General features: G+C 44.1%; 1 protein-coding gene and 1 long non-coding RNA gene across 3 annotated transcripts; one reads left to right on the top strand and one right to left on the bottom strand.

The window, feature by feature from the left end:
- EIF3L (eukaryotic translation initiation factor 3 subunit L) lies at positions 1–19796 on the top strand. 2 transcript variants are annotated; one of them, XM_036891161.2, is made up of 13 exons: positions 1–111; positions 646–694; positions 1575–1785; positions 3946–4025; positions 6161–6222; positions 8617–8686; positions 8867–8940; positions 11538–11709; positions 13233–13387; positions 14137–14307; positions 15159–15656; positions 18627–18707; positions 19581–19796. In XM_036891161.2, the coding sequence occupies exons 1-13, from the start codon at positions 79–81 to the stop codon at positions 19617–19619; spliced, it is 1695 nt and encodes a 564-aa protein (XP_036747056.1). In that variant the 5' UTR covers positions 1–78; the 3' UTR covers positions 19620–19796. The 2 variants fall into 2 exon arrangements, with proteins under 2 accessions (XP_036747056.1, XP_036747057.1); XM_036891162.2 differs by lacking the exons at positions 1–111; positions 646–694; positions 3946–4025 and having other exon boundaries at positions 1707–1785.
- On the bottom strand, positions 16563–23094 carry LOC130678938 (uncharacterized). Its single transcript, XR_008991899.1, has 2 exons — positions 22993–23094; positions 16563–16839 (listed from the first exon to the last, which is right to left on the bottom strand). It is a non-coding gene; the product is annotated as an uncharacterized LOC130678938 (long non-coding RNA).
- Between the last annotated feature and the right edge of the window lie 813 nt (positions 23095–23907).

Below are 23907 nucleotides of genomic sequence, written 5' to 3'. Positions count from 1 at the left end.
GCTGAACTTCCGGCCTCGTGACGCAGGCGCGCGCATCTCGTTTCGCTCTTTCCGGCTGTGGACGCGAGCGCCGCAATCATGTCTTATCCCGCAGATGATTACGAGTCAGAGGTAACTTGGCCCTAAACATATGCTGGGCCCAGCGACAGGGACAGGGCTCGCTGGACGCTGGACGCCGGGGTGAGACGGTGTCTGGGTCTCTCTCGGAACTCTCGCGGGTCGCGACCAGCTTCGGCCTGCCTCTGCCTTCGCGGCCTTCTTGCTTCCATAGCTCCCGGCTCCTCGTCTGCCCGGTCTCTGCCTGTCCACTTAACGTGTCCTGTCTCCTTGTCCTCTTTTTTTCCAAGACCGGGGACGGTGGCTGGTTAGGCGGTTCTGTTTTTCTGTAACTGAGAATTTCTGATGGTCTAGGCGCAGTGTTGTCAAAGCCCTTTGATTCCCAAAGCCTCTACCTTACTGCACATGTAACGTTGCTCTGTCATTGTCTATTCCCCTTTTCTCACAAGCGTGTGAGTTCCGCAGACAGGGACTCTGTTTTATCCATCTTTGTGTCCGTAGTACCGTGCTTTACTCATAGGCCCCAGAATGAGCATTTTGGATTCACGAATTGGTGACTGTTCCTGTCTGTGTCCTTTTGTTTAATAGGCTGCTTATGATCCTTATGCTTACCCGGGCGACTATGATATGCACACAGGTGAGACTATGGGTTTGTCTGGCTAGCTGAGTACTTCTAGGGATTGGCACCCTTTTGAATGTCACAGAACAGCTCTGATGGGCAATTAAAAACTGCTTCTGTATGGTCCAGGTTTAGAGTTAGTTATTAGCTCTCATGGGGAGGGTGGTATAGAGCCTAATAAACCAGGCCTTTTTCATGGGCCACAAAGTCTCAGAAGGGAAGGATTACTGTTCTGGCTGTGTTCCTTGTTTAAACTATTAGCTAAAGAAGAAAATCTTGTGAAAAAATTAAAGTGATTCAAACCAAGCTGAAATGAAATCTTATTTGGAAGGTTTTTGAGGTTTCCTGAAATGTTATAGTGACTTGGTTTGAGTTTGCACTTAGTAAGTGCTATGCATTGTTCTGGGTACTTTGTGTAAGTAGTTCATTTAGTCCTTACAACAGTTAATGTAAAATACATAAGTGTTGTCTTCATTTTACAGAAAAGACCGAGGACAGAGAAGTTTAGTAACTGACCAAGTCATGTAGATAGGAAATGTTATTCATTCATTCAAAAAATATTAAGCGCCTGCTACTTAGCTCTCCCTTCCCACAGTCTTCTCCCCTCCTCTGACACACACGTAACTGTTCTGGGTGCCAAGGGTACACCTGGGTTGGGTACAAGATAAACAAGGTTTTAAGTAGTAACAAATGTTCTGAAGAAGCAGGGCAGTGGGATTGGGAGTGATTTACATCTGAGTATTTAAAAAAGAGTTCTGTCTGATTTTATGAGTGTTTAACAGAGAATTACACCCGATTTTATAGATTTGAGTTTGGAGGGTTGGTCTTGCTCTTTCAGTGTATCATATACGTAGGTTTGAAAGCACTTTGCAAAGTGTTTATTATATCCAACCTCCAGGAGATCCAAAGCAGGATCTGGCTTATGAACGTCAGTATGAACAGCAGACCTATCAGGTGATCCCCGAAGTGATCAAAAACTTCATCCAATATTTCCACAAAACGGTCTCAGATTTGATTGACCAGAAGGTGTATGAGCTACAGGCCAGTCGTGTCTCCAGCGATGTCATCGACCAGAAGGTGTATGAGATCCAAGACATCTATGAGAACAGGTACAGGCTACTGGCTGAAGTGAGTTCTTTCTGGATGGGACTGGCTGAGTGGTAAAACCCATGAAAGGGAGTGATATTTGATCATTTTTCTGCTGAGTGCCCAAGGGGTTTCTGTGATTCTTTGGGTCCAAGGATATTATGTTGTTGGACTCTGTATTCCTAGAACTTGTTCAAGGCTCAAAATAACATCACTATCAATTATAAGAGCAATTAGTATATATGATTAGTATGGATCAGGCAGTGTTCGAAGAACTTTGGTATTCATTTACTCTTTCAGTAACTCCATGAAGTAGGTACTGTTGCTTTCCTCATTTTACAGAGGAAACAAAACACAGGAATGTTAAGTCACACAGCCTGTTAAGTGGATGTGCTGAGTTTTGAACCAGCACAGTCTGACACCAGAGCCTAATTTCTAAACCGCTGTTTAACTTCTCGTTGCATAACAGGGTGAGTGAAGCTTTGGTTGCTTCTTGTTTTGATGAGACTGCCCTTGTCTAATGGGCATTAGAGATGAGACAAGGTCAGTCAGGGTTGGGATAGTCTGGAGAGACTTCACGAAGGAAATAGAATTTCAGTAATTCCTGGAAGGATGGGTGGACAAAGCAAATAGCTGGAGGCTTATTGGATCAGTGAATAGGGGTTAATCACTGACCTGTGTTGCCTTAATATTTCAAAGCGTTCTTGTTGAAGATGTATAGACCAGCACTGTCCAATAGAAATAAAAAACTGACCTCATTTCATTAGCTACATTTAAAAAAGAAAGAAACAGATCAGATTAATTTCAGTTTTTGGATCCAACATAGCTATAATATTTGCACATATAATCATTAAGCTGTTAATGAGAGATTTTCCTTTTCTCTTTGTACTTTTTTAAACCCTGTATTTTATTTATAGTACACCTCAATTCATGTGCATTGGAAATACTTCTATTTAGATTTCATAACATTCACAATTGAAAAAGTGTATTCATGTATCCAATTCATTCAAATATACTTGTAAGTTTTCCAGTAACTAAGTTAAGTGATGGTTTTTAAATTTAAATTAATTAAAACTAAAATTTTAAATTCAGTTCCTCAGTCACAGGAATCACATGTGGCCGGCGGTTACTGTATTGGACAGTGTGGGCCAGAGACAGACCGTAGTTGAAGCCAAACATGTGGTAGAGTTTTCCTTAGGAGAATGTGTAATGAAAATGGCTGGTGCCTTGCGAAATATGTTCCTTTGTGGATGAGTGGGCAAAGAAAGAGGAAACAGTAAAGGAGACAGAGCAGTACGAAAACCCTAGCGAGTAGAGAGAAGTACCCAAAAAGTAGGTGGTAAATCAGCAGAGAGATAAGTCACAGGAACCAGAGAGAGAAGAGACTTTGAAGAAGAGGATGGTCAGCAAATGCTAAGTGCTCCAGTGAGGTGGAGATGAGAAAGTTGCCCTTTTGAATTTGGCAACTTAGGAAGGCCTGGTAACCTGAGCAAGGTCAGTTCAGCGGAGTGGAGGAGGCAGAAGCTAGATGGCAGAGGTAAGGAATGGTGAAGAAAGGGGAATTAGCAAGTGTAGAGGACAGATGGGGCATTGAGATGTTTTCTGTTTTGTTTTGAAAGAGGACTTGAGCATGTTTCTATGCTGACGTGAAAGAGCCAGGAAAGAGGGAGAGGTGGGACTTGAGGAGAGTGCAGGAAACTTGAAGTAGTTACTAAGAGGATCAGGCAAGGGACATAGAAACCTCCTGAAGGGCTGTGAAGCATCTTGGGCAGCAGTGTTTGCGCTGGATGCTCTAGGTCTGTTGTGGCATCAAGCTGCAACAAATAGACTGATTTGCTTCCATATTTGGAGAGGGAGGGAGACACAAGTGCGCCAGGAAGTGGAAACAGTATTGCTAGGGGAGGGGAACGGGAGTGCCTCAAGAGTACCCTCGTATCAGGGAACAGCAGGCAGTGGCCCCTAATTGATATAAATGGAGTGTTTATGATGTCAAGACAGGTTGTCTGAGATGCACAGTTTAGGAATATTGTAGACTCAGAGGGCCCTGGCCCTGGCCTTGGGTCTGTTTCTGACATCGTACCCTTTCTGAGCCTGGGTTCTGTCTTACCTGTGAAATATAAGGGTTGCCTCTTCTCAGGTCCTCCGTGTTTAAGAGTTCTAGGATTTTTTTGTTTGGTTTCCAGCTGGACAAAGTTGACTGAAAGATTCTTCAAGAATACACCTTGGCCTGAGGCTGAAGCCATTGCTCCACAGGTTGGCAACGGTAGGTGTGAGCTGCCTCTGTCCTGTGTGCTGGATGGGACCGTATGACTGGGTGTTATTAGAAAGCTCAGGATGGTTTGTGTCTGTTTTGGTCACCATTTTATTTCCCTAGGGCTTAGTATATAGTGGACCCTTAGTCAATAATTTGTTGAATGAAGGCTGAAAAAATTAAGAGTGTGTAGACCTCTCTCACATGTAGCAAAAGCTGAAATTGAGATCTTTGTCCTGACTTGATTCCATTTCCCTGTGTATAATATTTGGGGTCATCAGAGTCGCTCTGGATTGGGCTTTCAGTTTCTGATGGTGTCTTTTATGTATGGTATGAAGTACGAAGGTCCAGCTTCATTCTTTTGAGAGACCATGCTTTTTCCATTGAATTGTCTTGGCACTCTTGTGGAAATTGGTTATCATGTAAATGTAAAGGTTTGTTTCTAGACTCTTAGTTTGACTCCATTGATTTAAATGTTTATCCTGATGCATTGTACCACACTATCTTGATTATTGTAGCTTTGTAGTAAGTTTCGAAATTGTGAAGTATAAGCCCTCCAACTTTGTTCTTTTTAAAGATTGTTTTGGTTTTTCTGAGTTCCTTGGATTTCCATATGAATTTTAGGATCAGCTTGTCAGTTTCTGCAGTGAAGCCAGCTTGGAGTTTGAACAGTTGATATTAGTATCAGCAATTATTATGCACTGAAAGAAATGCAGTTTTGTATGTTCAGATTTTATGCTCTGTTTAATATTTTACCTGTAAAAAATGTAATACTGTATGTATCTTAGGGACAACAGGAGTTCTGTAATATATATTTTTTAAACAAAGATTCACAGGACTCATAGTATAAAAGGAGATTTGGTATAAAAATTCCCCTCCCGTTTCCCTCCCATGTCTTCAGCTACTCGCTCTGGAGCCATCCACTGTTACTGTATTCTTGTTTATCCTTTCCATGATACTTTGTGCACATATAAGCAGATAGGAATAACTTTTTTTTATTGGAATAAAGTTGATAATACAATATATTGGTTTCAGATATACAGCATAGTGACTCGATAACTATGTCCTTTAGTAGATGCTTACCAAGGAATAACTCTTCTGTTACCTTTTTACATAGACTGAATGCCCCTTTCCCTTTTTAAAATTTATTAGCTTTTTGAAGAGTATTCTGCATCTCCAGGATTCTCAGGACCACCCCCCAGGTTTGATGGTTTGCTAGGAGGACTCGCATAGTTGTACCCACAGCTGTGAGGATTTACAGCAAAAGGATACAGAGCAAAATCAGCAAAGGGAAAAAGCATATGCAGTGAAGTTCAGAGGACACCAGGTGCAAGTTTCCAACAGTCCTCTCTTACGGAGTCACATGTAATGTGCTTAATTCCTTGAGCAGGGAACTGTGAGTGTGTGAAAAGCTGCCTACCAGAGAAGCTTATTGTCTACTCAGTGTCCAGGGATTTTTACTGGAGCTGGTTATGTAGGCACATCCTTTGTAACTTACCAAAATTCTAGGCGCCCAGAAGGCAAGCAGGTGTTTTGCATAAACCATATAGTTTGCGTAGTTCAGGGACAGCAGATCTCTTTATCAGGGTCGTGGGAATGCTCCTGAGATCTAGGTTCCCAGGTGCCAAGCAGAGGACCAGCTTCAATAGCAAGACTTCCTGAGGGTAGCAGTTTGGGACCTGCTTTGTTAACCCTTTTCTGCACAGCATTAATGCCCAAAGAGCTGCTTTTCCCCCTTCTTTTGTTTCAGTGGTTGCATCATATCAATAGGATAAATTCCCTAAAAGAGGATTGCTATGTCAGAGATACCAATGCATTTGCAATTTTTATAGATATGCCGTACTGCCTTCTGTGGAACTATTACTATTCACGTGCTGATTTATTTAAGCAACCAGGTGGCAATAGCCTCTAATTGGTGAAAGGAAATAGGTCTGAATGAGATTAAGGTAAAGTTAAAAGAGTAGAATGAGAGATGAATTTTCTTGCCGCATGTATTCTTGGTGTGTAAGTGTTAGAGTTCAGGTGTTGCTCGGTCTTTGAAATCATGATTAGCCTTTACTTCCCCCAGAGGACCAAAACTGCCAGAAGATCCTGGCGGGTTTCTGAGTACTGAAGCATCACTCTGCCCACTCTGCCATTTCTTTCAGATGCTGTCTTCCTGATTTTGTACAAAGAATTATACTACAGGCACATATATGCCAAAGTCAGTGTGAGTATCTAAATGTTGCTGGCAGTTTTTTAAACTCCATGCTGTTTTTATCCCTGGAACACAACCACTAGTTTATAATGGTCCAGTATCCAAGAATGGGTGTCATGTTTTCTGAACATTGTTTTAGGAAATTACAGAGGGAATGATTGAACCCAGAAAGCTGAGTGAACGTTCCAGAAAAACTAGCACTGCATAGCTTGTGCATCCTTTTTAATTTCTCCTTGCCTGGGCACTCGTCATAAGTGCTGGGTCACAGGCTGCATTCTCAGCGTGTCCCCAATCACTTCTGCCTCTGCTTGGGATGCCTTCAGTGTATGGCCACTGAGCCTCTTGCTCTCTGAAATGTCCATAAAACTCACTGTGTGCCAAGCACAATGCTGGGCACTTGGTACACATTTGATGTGCATGTCTCTAATCTTCGTAGTGATCCTGCAAAGGAGGCAAACAAGGTGCAAAGAGGTTGATTTTTCTCAAATTCATGCAACTAGTAAGTGGCAAACTCCTTGAAACCGGGTCTGTTTTGCTGTGACACCAGTGTCCTTTCTGCCACTCTCTCCCAACCTTGGGCACTTGGCTCAATTCTTACCTTCCTGATTTCTAAATTTTAGAGTACCCTAAGTCTCTTAAAATACCATCTTTACTACTTATATACACCAGTGGCTTAAAAATCTCTCTCTTTAGCCCCAGTCTCTCCAAATCCAGATGCGGATATCCAGCTACCTGCTCAGCATTTCTGCCTGCCTGTCTCATAGTCATCTCAAGTTTAATATGCCCAAAACTGGACTCTTACTTTTCCCTCTAAACTTTTTCTACCCATGGTCATCATCTCAGTGAATACCAATGTTTACCTAGTTACTTACATTTAAAACCTTGGCATCTTTCTTGACTTTCCTTTCACTTAGCCTCCAGCCTTGCAGCAAATCCTGTTTGGCTCTATCTTTAGAATACTTATGGAAAGCAGCCACTTCTCACCACTACTGTTGCAACGACCCCAGTTCAGCACGTTATCTTGTCTGAACTACTGCGTAGCCACTCACCTGGTATCAGTTTCCACTCTTGTCGACTTAAGTTTATCCTCAATCTAGTAAAGCAAAGTCCTTTTGAAACAGTCTCATCAAGTCGGTCCCTTCCTCACAACCCTCCTGTGACTTCTCATACTTTAAAATCCTGTATTAACCCTTGTCCTCCTCCATCTGGCCCCTGAGTCCCTGGCCAATCTCATTTCCTACAACTTTCCCTCCTCCCCAGGGCTCCTAGCCATACCCGGTGGCACTTCAGAGCTCAGAACACTAGCTGACGTTGTATTATTTCCTTACTTGGTTTTGACTTGCCCCATTAGAGGGTACACTCTCCCAGAGCATGTACTTTTATCTTTTCCACTGCTCTCATCTGGTGCTTGATCCTTGATGGTGATATATGTGTGGAACATGTGTGTGCACATCTAAGTGAAGGAATTGGGCAGCATGATCTCTCCTTAGAGTATTTCCACCTAAGAAGGTCTCAGCTTCTCACAGTTACCTCTCAGCTCAGTGAGGACCACATGACCCTCCTAGAGCTCCTGCCGTGGCACAGCAGCCACCGTTGGTGGTGGGAGCTGGAGTTCTAGTTGCCAAAATAATGCAGGGGCGGCGTGTTTTTCTGGTATCCCAGTGAGATCTCTGACTACCTTACCCAACAGAAAGTAAAGATTCCCTCCTACCATTGAAGCTGTCGCTCTGGGGTTTATGGGCTAGGCTGAAAATCTAGCCAGACTATATAACATGGCTTCTTTGGGAAGACCATAGCATCAGAACCATAGTTTAGCTGGTTTACCACCTCTAATTTTCCCTTTGGTCTGTAGATGAAGATTGAGCAATTTATTGACCCCATAACCTCTTTGTTAGGGTGGGCACTTTTGTGTACATGACTAGTTTAAACCCCAGGGGAAGCCTCCTTCAAGGAGCATTTACTGTATTAGGCACTTTATCTATCTAGTCTCATTTTATAGAGATTAAATACCTTGTCAGAACCCCGTGGTGGGGCTAAAACTCCAAGGCAGTGTTCTTTCTATTCCATCACAAGTATGTCATTCATCATATTGTTCCCCAGCTCAGAAACCTGCAGAAGTTCTCAGTTCCCAGCAGCATTAAGTCGAGATGGGGGTTCAGCAGCCTTCTGTGCAAAGGGCCATGAGTCATGGCAACCTGAAAGGTTGTTGCCATAAAAGCTGCCCGTTGTGCGGTGCCCTGTGAACTGCTGTGGTGCTCACCATCCTCCTTCTCACTTGAGTGCTCTTTGCGTGTGGAGAAGGAGGGAGCAGACATCAGTTTTCATGTCATTTTCAGCTGTCATGGTAGGCCTTAATTAACATGTCTAAATTAAATATGTGTCCTGATGTTTCTGCTCTCTTTACAGGGAGGGCCCTCCTTGGAGCAGAGGTTTGAATCCTATTACAACTACTGCAATCTCTTCAACTACATTCTTAGTGAGTCTGAGGTTTGCCCAAGAGGGTAAAGTCATAATGAGGCCTTATATTGGCCTCCCGGTCTTTTTAGCAAGAGTTTAATGTGCAGGTGGGAAGGAGGGAAGTCTTGCGATTCATAGTCCTTACTGAACGGGGATAGTGATTACTCTGAGTCTGATTTTTCTGTGGTCTCCTGCACAGATGCTGATGGTCCTGCTCCCCTTGAACTACCCAACCAGTGGCTCTGGGATATCATTGATGAGTTCATCTATCAGGTATCTGACAGCTTTAGCCTAATTTGGATTAACTGGTCCAAACAAGGAGCAGCTGTTACTGTCACCTGTGTAGTTAAAAGATGCATGGTATCAAAATGTCCCCATTGTAGTGTGAAACATCCCTTAGTGGTAGACTCCCATGTCATGGTTTTTTGGAGAGTCAGTGAGGCCTAAGAGCTCTGGATAGGAACTTGGAAGTCAGAAAGTTGAGCTCCTGAGTTTGACCAAATTTTCACCTGACCTGGAGAGGTGGTCTGGCAGAAGGAACACAGGCGCCACGGGCTTTGGAGTCAGGTAGAGGTGGGTGCTAGTCTGGGGGCTGTGTAATAGTGACATGTTAATTAAGCTCTCTGAGTTTCACTTGCCTCACCTACAAACCGGAAGTGTTCTGTATTCTGGTTGTGGTAGTGGTTCCCTGACTATATGCTACATCAGAATAAAACAGAACATTATCATGTAAACGGAAATACTACCCATGTCAGGTTGCTGCTGTTGAGGTTCTGCTAAGAGCCATACCAGTTGTGAAGTGCAGTGGCTCTGTAGCCTGAGGCTAAAGGTTCAAGTCTTGCTGTTCTCTGGTTCTGGACCTTGGCAAATTCCATAATCACACCGTGCCTTATTTTCTTTAAAATAGGGATTATTGGGAAGATGACAGGATACTACATACAGAGTGGGTAGTGCAGTGCCTGGCACAGTAGATGTTCCCTGGTCATTATCATTGTTACTCATCTTACCTTCTTTTAGCCCAGGTGCATTATTTAGAAATAATACAGATTAAAAAACACAATTGAATTTGGAAAAATACCTGTTTTCCATATGTTATATGGGGGTGGTGTAACTCTCACTGGATATTTCAGGAGAAACCAGTTTCTTAATAAAGCTGTCATTTGAGCTCCATGGGCCAAAGAGACCTTCTGAACTCACAGTGCTGATAAGCTGTGATTGGTGAGCTGAGAAAACCTTCCTAAGGTTCTTTCAGAAAGAGGCTTCCTGCTCAAGACGAGGCCTCAGTGCCTTTGGGCAGTGAAGACTACAGACCACACTGGCTTTGTCTGCCCTCTTTGGCTGGCTCTTTGGCTTGGGTCTGCCTCTTCCTTGGCATAATTTTAGAAGGTGGGCTGTCCTGTTGGCACACAGCAAGTTGCAGAGGATCGTCTGTGCTGAGCTTCTTCATCCCTTTTAAGATAATCAGAATTCCCTGGGTTTAGCTGCTCTCTTAAGAGGCTCAAGGTGGCTCCTACTTCTAACAGACTGGCCAGGTGTGATACCTCAGTCAGGTAGATGCCACATGGGGTGAGTCCCTCATCCCTGCCATTTTCTTCTATTTATTAATACAGGCAATATAGGAATGTGTTATTACTGTTCAAAATTTTTTTCTTTTTCAAACTCCAGATAAAGTGAAAATGTCTTCTTGCCTTGCCTTTGCAGAGGTAGAAGGATATTTGCTTTTTAAATTTGTAAAAATCAGCTTTATAAAATCATAATTTGCATACAATAAAACATACTGATTTTAAGTGTATGGTTGATGAGATTTGACAAGTTTATTAAACTTTATATTCTACCAGCAGCATTGAGAGCAGGTTTACTCGAGGTTGTTTGTCAGTTGATGGGAAAGAAATGGTAGTCTTAACTTAAATTTCTCTGATAACTAAAGAAATTGAGCATTTTCCCCATTAATCCTGTTTTTCTTTGAAGTAATGATTAGTGTTCTCTGCCCATTCTTATATTGGATTATCTTGTTCTTACTGACATAAGAGAATTCCTTATATATTCTGGACACTCTTTTTTATTGATTGTAAATTTGAAAGCTTTTTTTCCTGTACTCTTAGAGGAAGATGATGTTTTAGAGTTGAAGAGCAATCCTCGGTCACCTAGGATCTAGATAGACTCTGGGTCACTGGTTTCCAAACCTGCATGTGCACCAGAATCAACCAGGGAGCTTTTAAAATTTATGGTTGAGTAGCTAGGTCTTTTGTGCTGTTCTCTGGGTGACTGACGGAGCCAGCCCAGTGCTGGCCCCAAACCAATACCTGTGGTATGTCCCCTGTTGTACCTTATACTTTGCCAGGCTCTGTGGTTGGTACACAGGTGACTCAAGACTGGAATCCTGTCCCAGGTGAACTAACAGTCAACTCTGGTAGGGAAGACACACATACAGATACCTACCCCATTTCTGCCATGTCATCATTCATGATCCTGACCCTGGCATGGCAAAGCCACATATGAATAGGTCATTTAGAAGCCACCTGATGGTGGTGGCCAGGCTGACTGCATTGTGAAGCCCAGAGGCACTAAGTGGCAACTTCAGGTTGTTTTTGACTCCAAATTGAATATTTTCCCCACAAATTACCTCTCATTTTAGAAGTTTTTACTTAGTTTTGGAATAAGTAACATCCATTAATGAACAAAATTCACAGCTTAATCAAAGATGGCTTTGAAAAAACAAATAACGTACAGAGCGGTTTAGCATGAGAGGAGTGGTCTCTGCCTCACCTGTCCCTGCCTGGCGCCCTGGGCATCACCTCGTCTTCTGCAGCGTGTGCTCAGACTGTTGCTTGAGGTCTTACACTGCTGTGTCTTTCTCTTGTTCCTCAAAGTTTCAGTCCTTTAGTCAGTACCGCTGTAAGACTGCCAAGAAGTCAGAGGAGGAGATTGACTTCCTTCGTTCCAATCCCAAAATCTGGAATGTTCACAGCGTCCTCAATGTCCTTCACTCCCTGGTAGACAAGTCCAACATCAACCGGCAGTTGGAAGTGTACACAAGTGGAGGTGAGTGTTGCTTGCCTTCTGTTCCGGGGAGCAGAGACTGCAGGTGGCGTGGAGGAGTCTCCATCTCTGGTACCCGGCTCTTCCTCTGTGGTGTTTGGGGGTGAACAGGCGCCAGGTGCTGATGGTGGCGATACTGAGCTTGGCAGTCTGTTGGCCGACAGACTGAAGCAGTACCTCCCGAGATCTGCATTTGTAAATACTTCCAGTGTGTCTCCAGGGCCTTTGTTTAGGTAAATAGTGCTCAAATTTTCTGGTGTGAACCACTTTACACCTGTAAAGATTGAAAATCATAAAAATGACATGATTTTTTTTCAGGGATGAGTGGCATTTTTGTAAATCTCTTCAGAGTCTGGCTTCATAAAGGAGCTGGATTCTCACTCAGCTTCTGCACTCAGTCTGCAATGTGCTCTTTTGGTTGAAGGATGCGAGGGAACTCTGGCCTCACACAGATATTTACTTGGGAAAGAGAGGAGCATCTGAACAGCCTTTTTAGATAGTAGAATATTCTTTTCCCCTTGATACTACATCAAACTTGACAAGTGGTAGCTGCATACAGGTCACAGTGAGGAAGGAATCTGAAACCTTGTCAATACACTTTTACTTGTGATATTAAAGTTTATTGGTGAGTCCAACAGCTCAAATGGATCTTTTACTGTTGCGTGATTTCATAAAATATTGGCTGGGTTATAAAGATTTTCTAAATGTTGGCACATTATATAATTTTTTTAACCACATCCATTACTTTTGCCATCAGCCTCATCAGATAAATCTTTATTTGGAAACTGTTGAACTCATAGGGGCACATAACAGGTTTTTACAATTGTAATTTTTGCCTAAAAGCTCGAATCTTCATTGGCAGCAGACTTTGTCGGTTGTTTTCATTGAAGTGTAACAGGCACACTTCATTCACTTTTGAGAAAATGTCTGCTAAATACCCAAACCTATTTAAGCATAGTGTGTATGTCAGTCATTCTTCCAAGTAAAAATGGTGTTTTGTGGGGGAAGAAAATACCTGGTGCTTTGAGTGTAAGCATATGGTGGTAAAGAATACAGTGACTGCTAGTCCGGTTCTGTGCCACTACATGATTAGTGCTAAGTTGCCAGTAGTTCCCCCCAGCATTGTTTTTGCACCACCAGTGCAAATGTCTGCTCAGTGAGAAAGGCAAATAGCATCTTAGTGTTATTAGAAAGATAGCTTTGTCCTCATGGACTTCTGAAAGGAGGGGGCTCCGTGAGTAACTGTTACTGAGGATAGGAGGGGCCCTCATATCCTCAGGTGTGTTGGGGCCCCCCCAAAAAAAAAGAACTGTTACCATTCTTGTGTAACTCGGTAAATTTAAGATCAACATAGAGCCAGGCATGCCATTTCTTGTTGTTGCTTTGAAGGCAGTTATTCATTTTGCAGGAAGGCTTAAGGGTCTCGTCGTAGGTAAAGAGTTCACTGAGTGACATTCAAGGGTCAGGCTTGCCTCCCGTCACCTGCCCCTGCTGAAGTGTTCACGGTGTCTGTCTGTCTTTCTCAGGGGACCCTGAGAGTGTGGCTGGGGAGTATGGACGGCATTCCCTTTACAAAATGCTTGGCTACTTCAGCCTGGTGGGGCTGCTGCGTCTGCACTCCCTGTTGGGGGATTACTACCAAGCCATTAAGGTTCTGGAGAATATCGAGCTGAATAAGAAGGTAATGATCTGTTTCCCCTGCCCACCTTCCCAGAACCAAAAAGTCTGCCTTAAGAGAAACTCTGATCTATTAGGACAAATTTCAGGGAGAAAAATGACTCTTCCCCAGGGCACTTGAAAATTGAGAAGAGAACTAGGGAAATTATTGCAGTGAAACTGTGAACCTGACAAGGTGGATTCTCTGCAGTGCTTAAGTAACATAATTTTCAGCAGGCTTTTGATCTATTTTCAGGACAATGATAATGGCAGATTTTTACATTCAAGTTTCACTAATCTTAATTAACAGAAGACTTAGTTCTAAGATGGTGTTGATAATGACTCGATTAACTGGTGGTTTTTCTTAGCCACAGGCAAATAGGTACCTTTTTTGTTTGATTGTATGTGTCTTTCAGTCTCTCTGTCTTACCAGTTTCTTCTTTTATAGAGCTTATTTGGAAAAGTAAGGAGTAGAATGCAAGGTGAAGAGGGTTTTAAGAGCTGAAAGAAATTTTAGGGTCACCTGATCAATCCCTTCCAGTTATTGCTAAGAAAATGGAGTCCTCAGGCTACATAACTTAATCAATAAATTAAGCAATAAATGGTACAATCTGCGCTCAGAGCCTCTGGCTCCAAAATGTGGACATCCTCTTGGTAGTTCAGGGCCTGTGCAGGGAAGCCCTCAGCTGACACAGGGCCCCGCCGACTTCCGGATCCTATCTGGGATAAGCTGGTCTTGGGACTCGTGGCTGATGCCTCTACCTCCTCCCTCAGAGCATGTATTCTCGTGTGCCTGAGTGCCAAGTCACCACGTACTATTACGTTGGTTTTGCTTATTTGATGATGCGTCGCTACCAGGATGCCATCCGGGTCTTTGCCAACATCCTTCTCTATATCCAGAGGACCAAGAGCATGTTCCAGAGGACCACATACAAATATGAGATGGTAAGGAAGCCTCTGGCCGGCTTGACCTCTTGGTGCCAGTGCCAACAGTGTCCATCCACAATTTTGCTATTTTGCATACTTTTTCAACAGGATGATTTCTTAATGGCCGGCCTACTCTAAGAGTTTCTTTCCTTATGCCTTTTATTTCAAATCATTAATACCTTAATGATAAAGACAGTAACTTTTGTTTCACTTTTATCCTCCAGAAGTGCTAATATTTATATATTCAGCAACAACTTGCAATTTGCTGAATGTTCACTGGCCTGTGGGTGTTTAAAAATGAGTTAGATGTGGGTGCTTCCCTTAAGCAGTTTGCCGTGTAGGAGGATGGGTCCAGGACATGCATAGAATTGATACATCGTTTCTAAACAGAGCAAAGGTGTTGAGTCTTTGGAAGTATAGTGATGTAGCAGCATAAGAAGCCATTCTGGCTAGAGGGCAGGAGAGTAGTCAAATTGGGGTGTTAGATTCTGAGGTAACCTTCATCACCCAGCTAGAGTATCTAATTTTTATTCTGTGGGCATTAAGGTGCCATCAAGGTTTCTGTGGTGACTCGATCTTAACTGGTGTGGGAGGATTGACCTGCCAGTGATGTGAGGGGTGGGCTAGAGAGTCTTGAGTCAGAGGTACCAGTAGAGAATCCAGGGGACAACCAAGGAGGACCTGACATTAGGCTGGAATTTCAGTGGAGCTAGAGAGAGGATTGGGAAAGTTAACCGATTGGTGTTATGATGAAGGGAGAAGTCAGAGGTCTGTGCAGTGTGCTTGGGAGGATGGAGGGGCTAAGTTGGCAGTGGGGACTCAAAGTCCATTTCATTAGACTCTGCACTAATCTCTCCCCTCACCCCCAGATTAACAAGCAGAATGAGCAGATGCATGCTCTACTGGCCATTGCCCTCACCATGTACCCCATGCGTATTGATGAGAGCATTCACCTCCAGCTGCGGGAGAAATATGGGGACAAGATGCTGCGCATGCAGAAAGGTGACCCACAGGTGTACGAGGAACTTTTCAGCTACTCCTGTCCCAAATTCCTGTCGCCTGTGGTACCCAACTATGACAACGTGCACCCCAACTACCATAAGGAGCCCTTCTTGCAGCAGCTGAAGGTATTTTCTGATGAGGTGCAGCAGCAGGCCCAGCTCTCCACTATCCGCAGCTTCCTCAAGCTCTACACCACCATGCCTGTGGCCAAGCTCGCTGGCTTCCTGGACCTCACAGAGCAGGAGTTCCGTATCCAGCTGCTTGTCTTCAAACACAAAATGAAGAACTTGGTGTGGACCAGCGGCATCTCAGCCCTAGACGGTGAATTTCAGTCAGCCTCCGAGGTTGACTTCTACATTGATAAGGTATGGCTGCCCTGGGCTAGGTTCTCTGGGCACCCTTCAGCAATAAATAACAAGCGCCCACTGTTCTGGGCATTTGGGATATATCAGTGAACAAAACCAACAGAGATTTCTGCCCTGTGTCTAGTGTAAAAAAAAAATAACAGCATTATGATTAAGCAAACCGTGCAGTAGGTTCAAGTTGCCAAATGCTATGGAGTAAGGATGGTGCTGGTATAGGGCACTGCTCGGATAGGCTTTGTTGAGAAGGTGAAATTCAATCTAAGACTTTAGAGAAAATTAACCAAGCAAATACCTGGAGGAAGAGCATTCCAGGCAGAGGGAGCAGTTAGAGCAAAGGCCCTGGGGCAGGAGCAAACACAGTGTTTGAGGGACAGCTGCAGTGTAGCTGGAGTGGCTGGAGAGGAGGCTGTGGTCGGAGATGAGGTTGGAGGAAAAAAGGGGAGGGTGGTTTGTAGCCTGTTCGAAGTACTTTAGTGAGTGGGAAGCCCCTGCTTTGTACTGCCCTAGGTTAGTGCTGCTCAATTTCGAACTTCCTGCAGTGTAATTATACAGTGTGTGCTTTTCTTGCATTTGGCTTCATTTGCTCCACATCATATTTGAGAGAATTGCCATCCAGTATTATCTTGTGTAGTAGTAACTCATTCATGCTTATTGTTCTGTGATAGTCCAACATCCACAGCGATCGTTGATTGTGGTTTTTCCATCCTCCCACCTGTGGACAATGTGAGTGGTGGCTTTTGGCCATTTCAAAAAGTACACATACGGTTTCTAGAGTGGCTGTTAATGGTCCATTTACTTTAAAAAAAATTTTTTTAATGATACATTTGTATATGCTTGTGTATGCAGAGACTTATTTCTGGAAGGATGCACAACAACATAGTGGTTTCCTCTCAGGAGGAGCGGTGGGTTGAGGAGCAGTGTTAGTTTTCACTGTTGGATTTTAGGTTCAAGTTGGACATGGTGGTCTGGGACCACCATTGACCAAACTCATAGCCTGAAGTCTGCTGGACCAGCCAGGCAACAAGCCCAGGCTACAGACTGTCGGAAGAATCACCTTGTGTTTGTAACATCTCAGAGATGGGTCTCTCTTTTATGTTCTTCCCCCAAGATGGCAAGCCTTACTCAGTGTCTGGATGCAGGTCACAATTCATTACTGGTTCACATTTAGCTTGAGGATGTAGCCCTTTAGGATATTAGCACAATAAGGAGGATCTTTAGTTAGACTGGCCATGGCCTCGGTTTGTTCCCTGCTAGGGTGCAGGTTTTCTAGAATTAGCAAATGCCCTCAGCTCAGAGGGGACTTTTGTGCTTTGCTTATTAGAATGGTTTCTGTTTTTCACTTAAGTAACTCTTTATTCTCTTTTCAGCTCTTTGATTCTATGAGGAGATTTTTTAAAGACAATTTATTCTGCATTTTTAGTTATTTTCAGAAAGTGTGTTGTCTAAACATACTTTTAAAAAGTTTTTTAGGACATAATTTGCATAACTTAAACTTTACCGTTTTATGGGGTACAATTCCATGATTATTAGTATATATGAGATATTGTGAAACCATTTCCACTATCTGATTCCACCCCATTTCTATCATCCCCAAAAGAAAATACCTACTATTAGCAGTCAGTCCCACTTCCCTTTGTTCCCCAGTCTTTGGCAAACCAGTAGTCTGCTTTCTGTCTCTATGGATTTGTCTATTTTTGATACTTCGTGTAAATGGAATCCTAAAATATGTGGCCTTCTTTGTTTGACTTCTTTCTTTGAACATGTTTTCAAGTTTCATCCAGGTTATAGCATGTATCAGTACTTCATTCCTTTTTATGGCTAAATAATATTCCCTGGTTTGGATACAATATACTTTGTTTATCCATTCATTAATTGATGGATAATTGAATTGTTTTGACTTTTTGGCTATTATGGATAACACTGCTGTGGATTTTTACATACAAGTTTTTGTATGAACATATTTTCTTGGTATATCCTAGTTGTGGAATTGCTGGGTCAGTTTGGGTAGTTACTAAAAACTCATCTTTCTAACCAAATCCTCTCATTTAAAGTTTATAGCTTTGGGAGATGTGTTTGGCAGAACTTGGCTGTCAGACTATCTGAAAGTAGAAACATGTTAGTAGTGAAAGTTTTTCAATGTTGTTTTAAATCATGCTTTCAAAAATCAAAACCATCTATCCTGCAGTATCATATCACCTTCCTAAAATCCTTTTTGAATTTATTCCCGGTGCCTGACATGCATGCATTCTTTGGCAGTGTCAGTAACCCGTTCCATCGCTGTCGCCTCTCAGTGACCCAGCTGAACTGTTCCCAGCTGTCAGAGTGGCCTCTGACAAAACACTTGTCCTAAGTGTTTACTGCTCATTACAGATAAAATTATGCCATGAGGTTATATTCAGGTTAAATTAATAATGTAATTGAAAGTCCCCACGTGAAAAGTTTTTAATTGCATGTTTTTGTTTTATTATTGTTCCTTTGGCTGATCAGGTTCATCTTTGGGAAAATGTTGCTTTCTGTTTCTGGTTTTTCTCGTTTCATCCTTTATTTGAAAAGATCATACCAAAGAGATTCAGAAAGTTCTTGGGTCTTAACCTAGACTATGTAGGAATTTACAGTTAAAATGGTGTTCAACGGTTTTGAGCTAAAAAACAAAACTTAAAATCTGGACAAGTTTGCAGTCATTTACTTGAGAGAACAGTGTATGAGAATAGAATGCTGTTTTAGAAGTTTTTATTGCCGAAATACTCAACGTTTGTTAAAAAAAAGACTAGAAACTAAAAATAAATGGGTTTAACAACAAAAATCAATCCAGAAAAAGCTGCTATTAACTGATAATGCTCTGCCAGAGGGTTTCCCCCTTTGCTTTTAAAAGCGCTGTCAGGGTGGATCTGGCACTTAGCGTCATGGTTAGGTGCAAGTCCATACATGGCTCTCCCTCACTGCTCTTCTCTGACTCTGCTTTTCCCACAGGACATGATTCACATCGCAGACACCAAGGTTGCTAGGCGCTACGGGGATTTCTTTATCAGGCAGATTCACAAATTTGAGGAGGTGAGAGGTCTGAGAAGTGGTGAGCTGGGGAGAGGGGTTAGGAACTAGGTGGGAGTTTTTAAAATCTCTATTTCTCATTTCTGTGTTCAAGAAAGCCTGCAATTGGCCTTTCAGGTTTCCGAGCCAGACAGCCTGGCTGCTTGGGGTTTGTGGGGTGGGGTTGAGCCTGTAGGAGTTGCTGTGTCAGCCTTCTCTGGAGCATCTCTTTCCAAAAGCTCCCTCTGCGGGTGGCCAGCTCTCCTTTCCCTCCCTAGTATTTCCTAATATAGGCGGATTCGCTGCCTACTCTTATGCATTCCTCCGTATTTGGCAGTTATTCTCCAGCTTAGACAGGTCTGGCCAGTTCCTGCAAGTGGAGGACAGGAAGCTCTGTTTTGACAGACCTGGTGCATTCCAGTCTTGCCCTAGAAGAGGTCTTGTGGGTCAGGCCAAACACTGCAAGGATATGAATCTCTTCTTACGGCTGTAGCTGTAGCTACTGTGTCCTGGCGCTTTGAGTCCCCCGGCAGAGGTCACTGCTGTGCTGTGCTCCATGCACCAGGCCCCTCCCGCCAGATAATACAGCCTTAGCAAGTCTAGCCAGTCTGATTCCCTTTCCATTCTGTAAAATGGGCAGAGTGGTATAGGGTGTGTTCTAGTTGAGTGTGAGGGGCAGATAGAAGAATCTGCATGAATTATGCAGGGCCACATGAATGTCATGGGTGGAGGGTCTAACGGGTTTTGTACACACGTCAGACACCCATGCCCACATCAGAGGTTCCCCTCCCTGACTTCAGAGGGGCAGCCAGGAATCTTGACCGAGTGATCAAGCACACCTTAGGGAAAGGTTTGGTGAAAATCACATATATGACTTTGCTTTTTGTTTTCTTCTAGCTCAATCGAACCCTGAAGAAGATGGGACAGAGACCCTGAGGACATTCACACGCATTAGTTAGGAACCTATTTTGATGTCATTGTAGGCGGGGGTGTATTTTTGCCACCATGAAGCCTTTACCTAGATTGCCCATCAGCCAGTCAACTGAGTTGAAGCTTTTTTGAATTAAGGACTGAAATGTTTTAAGTAGGTCTCAGTAAAAGGTTTTCTTTGGAGCCAGATTGTCAGCTAATCATTTTTGGGGGGAATCTGTGGATGAGGGCAACTACATAATTTTCCTGTGTCATGATATTTTCTCTTGATGCAGCAGTTACTTGTGTTTAAATTCAATCATTTAGTCCCTGTATTCATAAAGCACTGTACAGTTACAGGACATTTTCACATTCAGTATCTTACTTGCACCCCACAGGAATTCTGTTGGCATTAAATGGCCTGTCATAATTTGCATGCATGTTAGTGGAAGTGCTGGGTCTTGGGAAGACAGCAGTTGAACACTTCCTGCCATGAACTATGCTAAGAGAAATCCATGTACATTATATAAACCTTACAGCTCAGATTTAGCAGTAGTATCCCATCGTTGATGAGGAAATGAACTCAGGGAGTTAAGTGACTTGATCAAGGTCACATAGTTATAAAAAATGTTTTGGCCCTAGATTTTTTTCAGCTGTCTTCTGCTGCCCAGGTCTTGCAGTTCCTCACACTGCACACCTTGATTTATGTTGTGTGCAGCCTCTCCCACCCTCAGCTAGTGTGATATGCTGCTTGTCTGCCAGCACCTTAACATCCAGTCACAATTGAGTTGTGTCTGTTTTTTGCACTCTGTCATCTCTCCCTTAAACACCCATATGGGATCTGCCACCTTGGTGACTTCTCTGAGATGGCGTCTTCTGCACTTCAAGACCTAGCAGCCCAGAGTGTTTCAAATAGTTTCTCACAAAGCACAGATAATATGACTCTATGGCAAATGAAAACCTCACTGAAGCTGGTTGTCTCCAGTAGCCCACCTAACCTAATCCACCCATCAGAGATCAAATGCTGTTAGCACTGTGGGAACCTTGTGTTCAGGGGAAAGTCCTCAGAGAGCTCTGCACACAGTTTATACATCATCTCACTTACTCTGGAGATAGGTGGATTTGGTATCCTCATTTTATTGATGAGAGAGTCAAGGCTTAGAGTAAATAACTTGTCCAAGGTCAAGGGATTAGGTAGTGAAGACTTGTGTTTTTATTTTAGAAAGGTTACAGGTTCTGTAACTCCCAAACTTGTGTTTTTATTTTAGAAAGTCCTAGCCTGTGACTGGCTGCAAGAGCTGAAACTGCAATAGGTGCTCCATAAAAATCTGTGTCCCAATATATTAACCCTAAAGTGAAGTGTGTTTCCTGGAACTTGGAAAGACAGAGGTAGTGAAGCTGCTCCTTGCCTCCTGATGGCGGGGTTGCTGTGAATTCTGGAACTAGGCTTTGTGTTCACCTGGTGTGTGATGGATTCCTTTTGCGTTTTCTGATTATTAGTGAACTTCAGAACATGGAAAGCGCCACTGACTTGAAGGGGTAGCACCTGGATTCAAGTCTGAATTGAGTCACTAATTTGCTGTATGACCTTTCTGGCCTACTAGCCATTGCTGGAAATGAAGCTAGTCTCCCCAGGTTGCCCACCAGTTGCAGTACTCGTGAGGGTCTTAGCACCTGCTGCCAGGCAGAGCTGGGCCTGCTACAGGTGCTGGTCATGGGGCAGCCATGGTAGCCAGTGGCTGGAGCTGACTAAATGACGTCCTCCGTACTGCAGGCCTGAGGGCTCTCACCCTGAGGTGGCTGCCAGTGTGGCTCTTGGGGTGGAAACCTCTGCTTGTAAGTCGCTTTTTCTCTGAGTCCCATTCCTTACTTATAAAGTGAGAATAGAAGAACCTGTCCTCCTGGGCAGTTATGAGGAATAAATGTGCTGTTCAAGTGTCCAGTATGGTTCCTGGACCCCCCAACACTTCAAGTTCATCTGTTTTTCTGTATCCTCTTTTTTTCCCCATTGCTTTGATTAGTTACTTGCTCTTGAGTGCTATATACTTGAGGTGTCAGTGACATTTCGAAAAAGGTCTTTACAGATTGTAAATCAGGGATCTCAAGATTGCACTGGGCCATCCAGGTGGGTCCTAAGTCCAGTGGCACTTGTCCTTATGAGAGACACGAGGAGGTGGCAGCCACAGGAAGCCAGTCAGGAATTGGGCTTGAGTTGGGCTGCCACAAGCTAAGGAATGCCTGGAACCACTAGAAGCTGGAAGAGGCAGGGCTCGGGCTGACACGTTGATTTTGGACTTGGTCTGTGAAAGAACAGGTTTCTGTTTTAAGCCACCAAGTTTATGTTAATTTGTTATAGCAAAGCCCTAGGAATCTAATACAGTACCTAATTGTGTATCAGGCACATTGGATTTTACGTATAGGTGGGTCCTTTTCCTGCAAGTGAGCCTACCAGGCACTGCTAGACCAGGTAAGGAAAAATTCCCTGTCTTTGTGGGGCTTAAATTCTATGCGTGGAGACAGGTGATAAACCGTGTTTAGGATGTTGGATGGCGAAAAAGCGTAGAAGTTACCATTTTGAATAGGATGGAAAAGATCGCACTGACCATGTCATTTGGGCAGAGACCTCAAGGGGGCAAGGGGGCAAGCGCTGCAGGTGCCTGGAGAAGACTGCTCCAGGAGGAAGAAACCACGTGTAAAGAGCCTGCGGCCGGAGCCCATTTTGTGTGTGGAGAGAATGTAGCTGAAAAGTCTAGTTGGAACAGAGTGAGCCAGAGAGGGGCGAAGCTCCTGGTCACACGGGAGGGCCTTAGACTTACGTAAGGACTGTGACAGGTGGGAGGCCATTCCACCGGGGAGTTGCAGAACCTGCCCAGATGCCCAGAGCTACAGAGTGGAGCCAGAACTGAACGCAGGTCAGCCTAATTCTAAGGAGCCTGTGCTGTGTGTGGGCACCATGCTACAACTCAGCCTCACCTCCTTAAAGGAATTAAAAGCAGCTTTTCTGTTAATATGTAGTAAGTCCAAACACACAGCTCTCGGTAGCTTTCCAAACACTTTTTCCTCGGTTAACCTTGCTGGATCCAAACAAGTGGCAGAGTCGGGATCTTGCCAGGCCAGTGCCAGCCAGTCCCTCCCACCTGCCAGTGCCCGTGTACTCCTTGGCTCCCTGGCCTAAAGAAGGGCCTCTCCAGCAGCGTCTCTTCTGCTGTGCCCACCGCCAGCCCTGACAGTAGGCAGTGGTGGCTCATAGGAATTCAGACCCACCTGAGCAGCCCTGGAATTAATTTTCCAATTCAATGCCAGAGTCTCATAGTTCATGTCAGAGTCCCTGTTTTACATCATTAAAATTATGCCAAGTGAGGGTATGTTGTATCTGATAAGGTCTTTCCATGCCCCTTACCTGCTGGGAGTCAGGCCATTTCAGGAGCTCCAGGTCACACAGACCCAGTGTGTGGAGTGCCTGGCTTGAGGCCACTTCCCGTTGGCTTGGTCCAGGTCCAGCAGCAGTGCTGGGCAGCCGGCAGCCCTTGCGAGGGGGCAGGCGCAGCTGAACTCTGCCTGGTACCATTGGAGGGATGCAGGGCACCCAGCAGCTGCAGCCAGCTCGGGAATTTTCCTCCAGCTCGCCCAGAGTGGAAGCAGCACGTCCGTCATCTCACCCATAGGAGGAGTGAGGGTTTTGTCGTCAGGGAATGGAGAGCTCTAGGTCGCGCCAGTGACCAAAACTCCTGCACCAGCAAGAGAAGGCAGCATAGCAAAGTGTGTGGTCTTGGGCTTGGCCAGACCCGGTTTTGAATCCTGCCTCTCCATATACTGGCTGTGTAATAATGGGCCAAGCTACTTACTTCTCAGTGCCTCACTTTCCTTCTCTTTAAAATGGGGATAGTACCTACCTCAGGATTAGTGTGTTGATTAAATTACATGGAATAGCGTGGTGCCTGGCCATAGTGTGTGATTAGGACACATGGCCTTGGAAATCAGTGTCATAGATTGTGGATGCAGAAAGGTCACATGGATCAACATGACTACTTCGTGATGGAGCTGGGACTTGCAGGCTCCAGACCCCCAGAGGCTTTCTCCAGTGCCTATTCCTCTGTGCACCAAATGCAGGCCTGTCTGGAGATGGTGGAGAGGCTGTTTCACAAAGGTTTAGGCCCGTGTCTAGAGCGGCTCAGCCACAGCTTCAAGGCAGCAACAGGCATGGGGGGCGTGGGAGAACTCAAGGGTGGTCTGGGAGGTTACAGAAGATAGGCCTTGGCAGTTGGCTGTGTGCGGCAGGGAGTGGGAGGGAAGGGAATTTTTCCTCTGGTTTTTA

This window comes from Manis pentadactyla, chromosome 10 (genome assembly GCF_030020395.1).
Source record: "Manis pentadactyla isolate mManPen7 chromosome 10, mManPen7.hap1, whole genome shotgun sequence".
NCBI classification, from domain to species: Eukaryota; Metazoa; Chordata; class Mammalia; order Pholidota; family Manidae; genus Manis; species Manis pentadactyla.
The sequence above is the reverse complement of the archived record's forward strand: the minus strand, read 5'-3'. Positions and strand labels throughout refer to the sequence as shown.

Excerpts from the sequence above, each read along its gene's own strand:
- EIF3L (XM_036891161.2), top strand. The coding sequence starts at position 79 with ATGTCTTATCCCGCAGATGATTACGAGTCAGAG. Across the intron at positions 8,687-8,866 it reads TCTCTTCAACTACATTCTTA|ATGCTGATGGTCCTGCTCCC; the intron begins GTGAGTCTGAGG and ends TCTCCTGCACAG. Across the intron at positions 11,710-13,232 it reads GGAAGTGTACACAAGTGGAG|GGGACCCTGAGAGTGTGGCT; the intron begins GTGAGTGTTGCT and ends TGTCTTTCTCAG.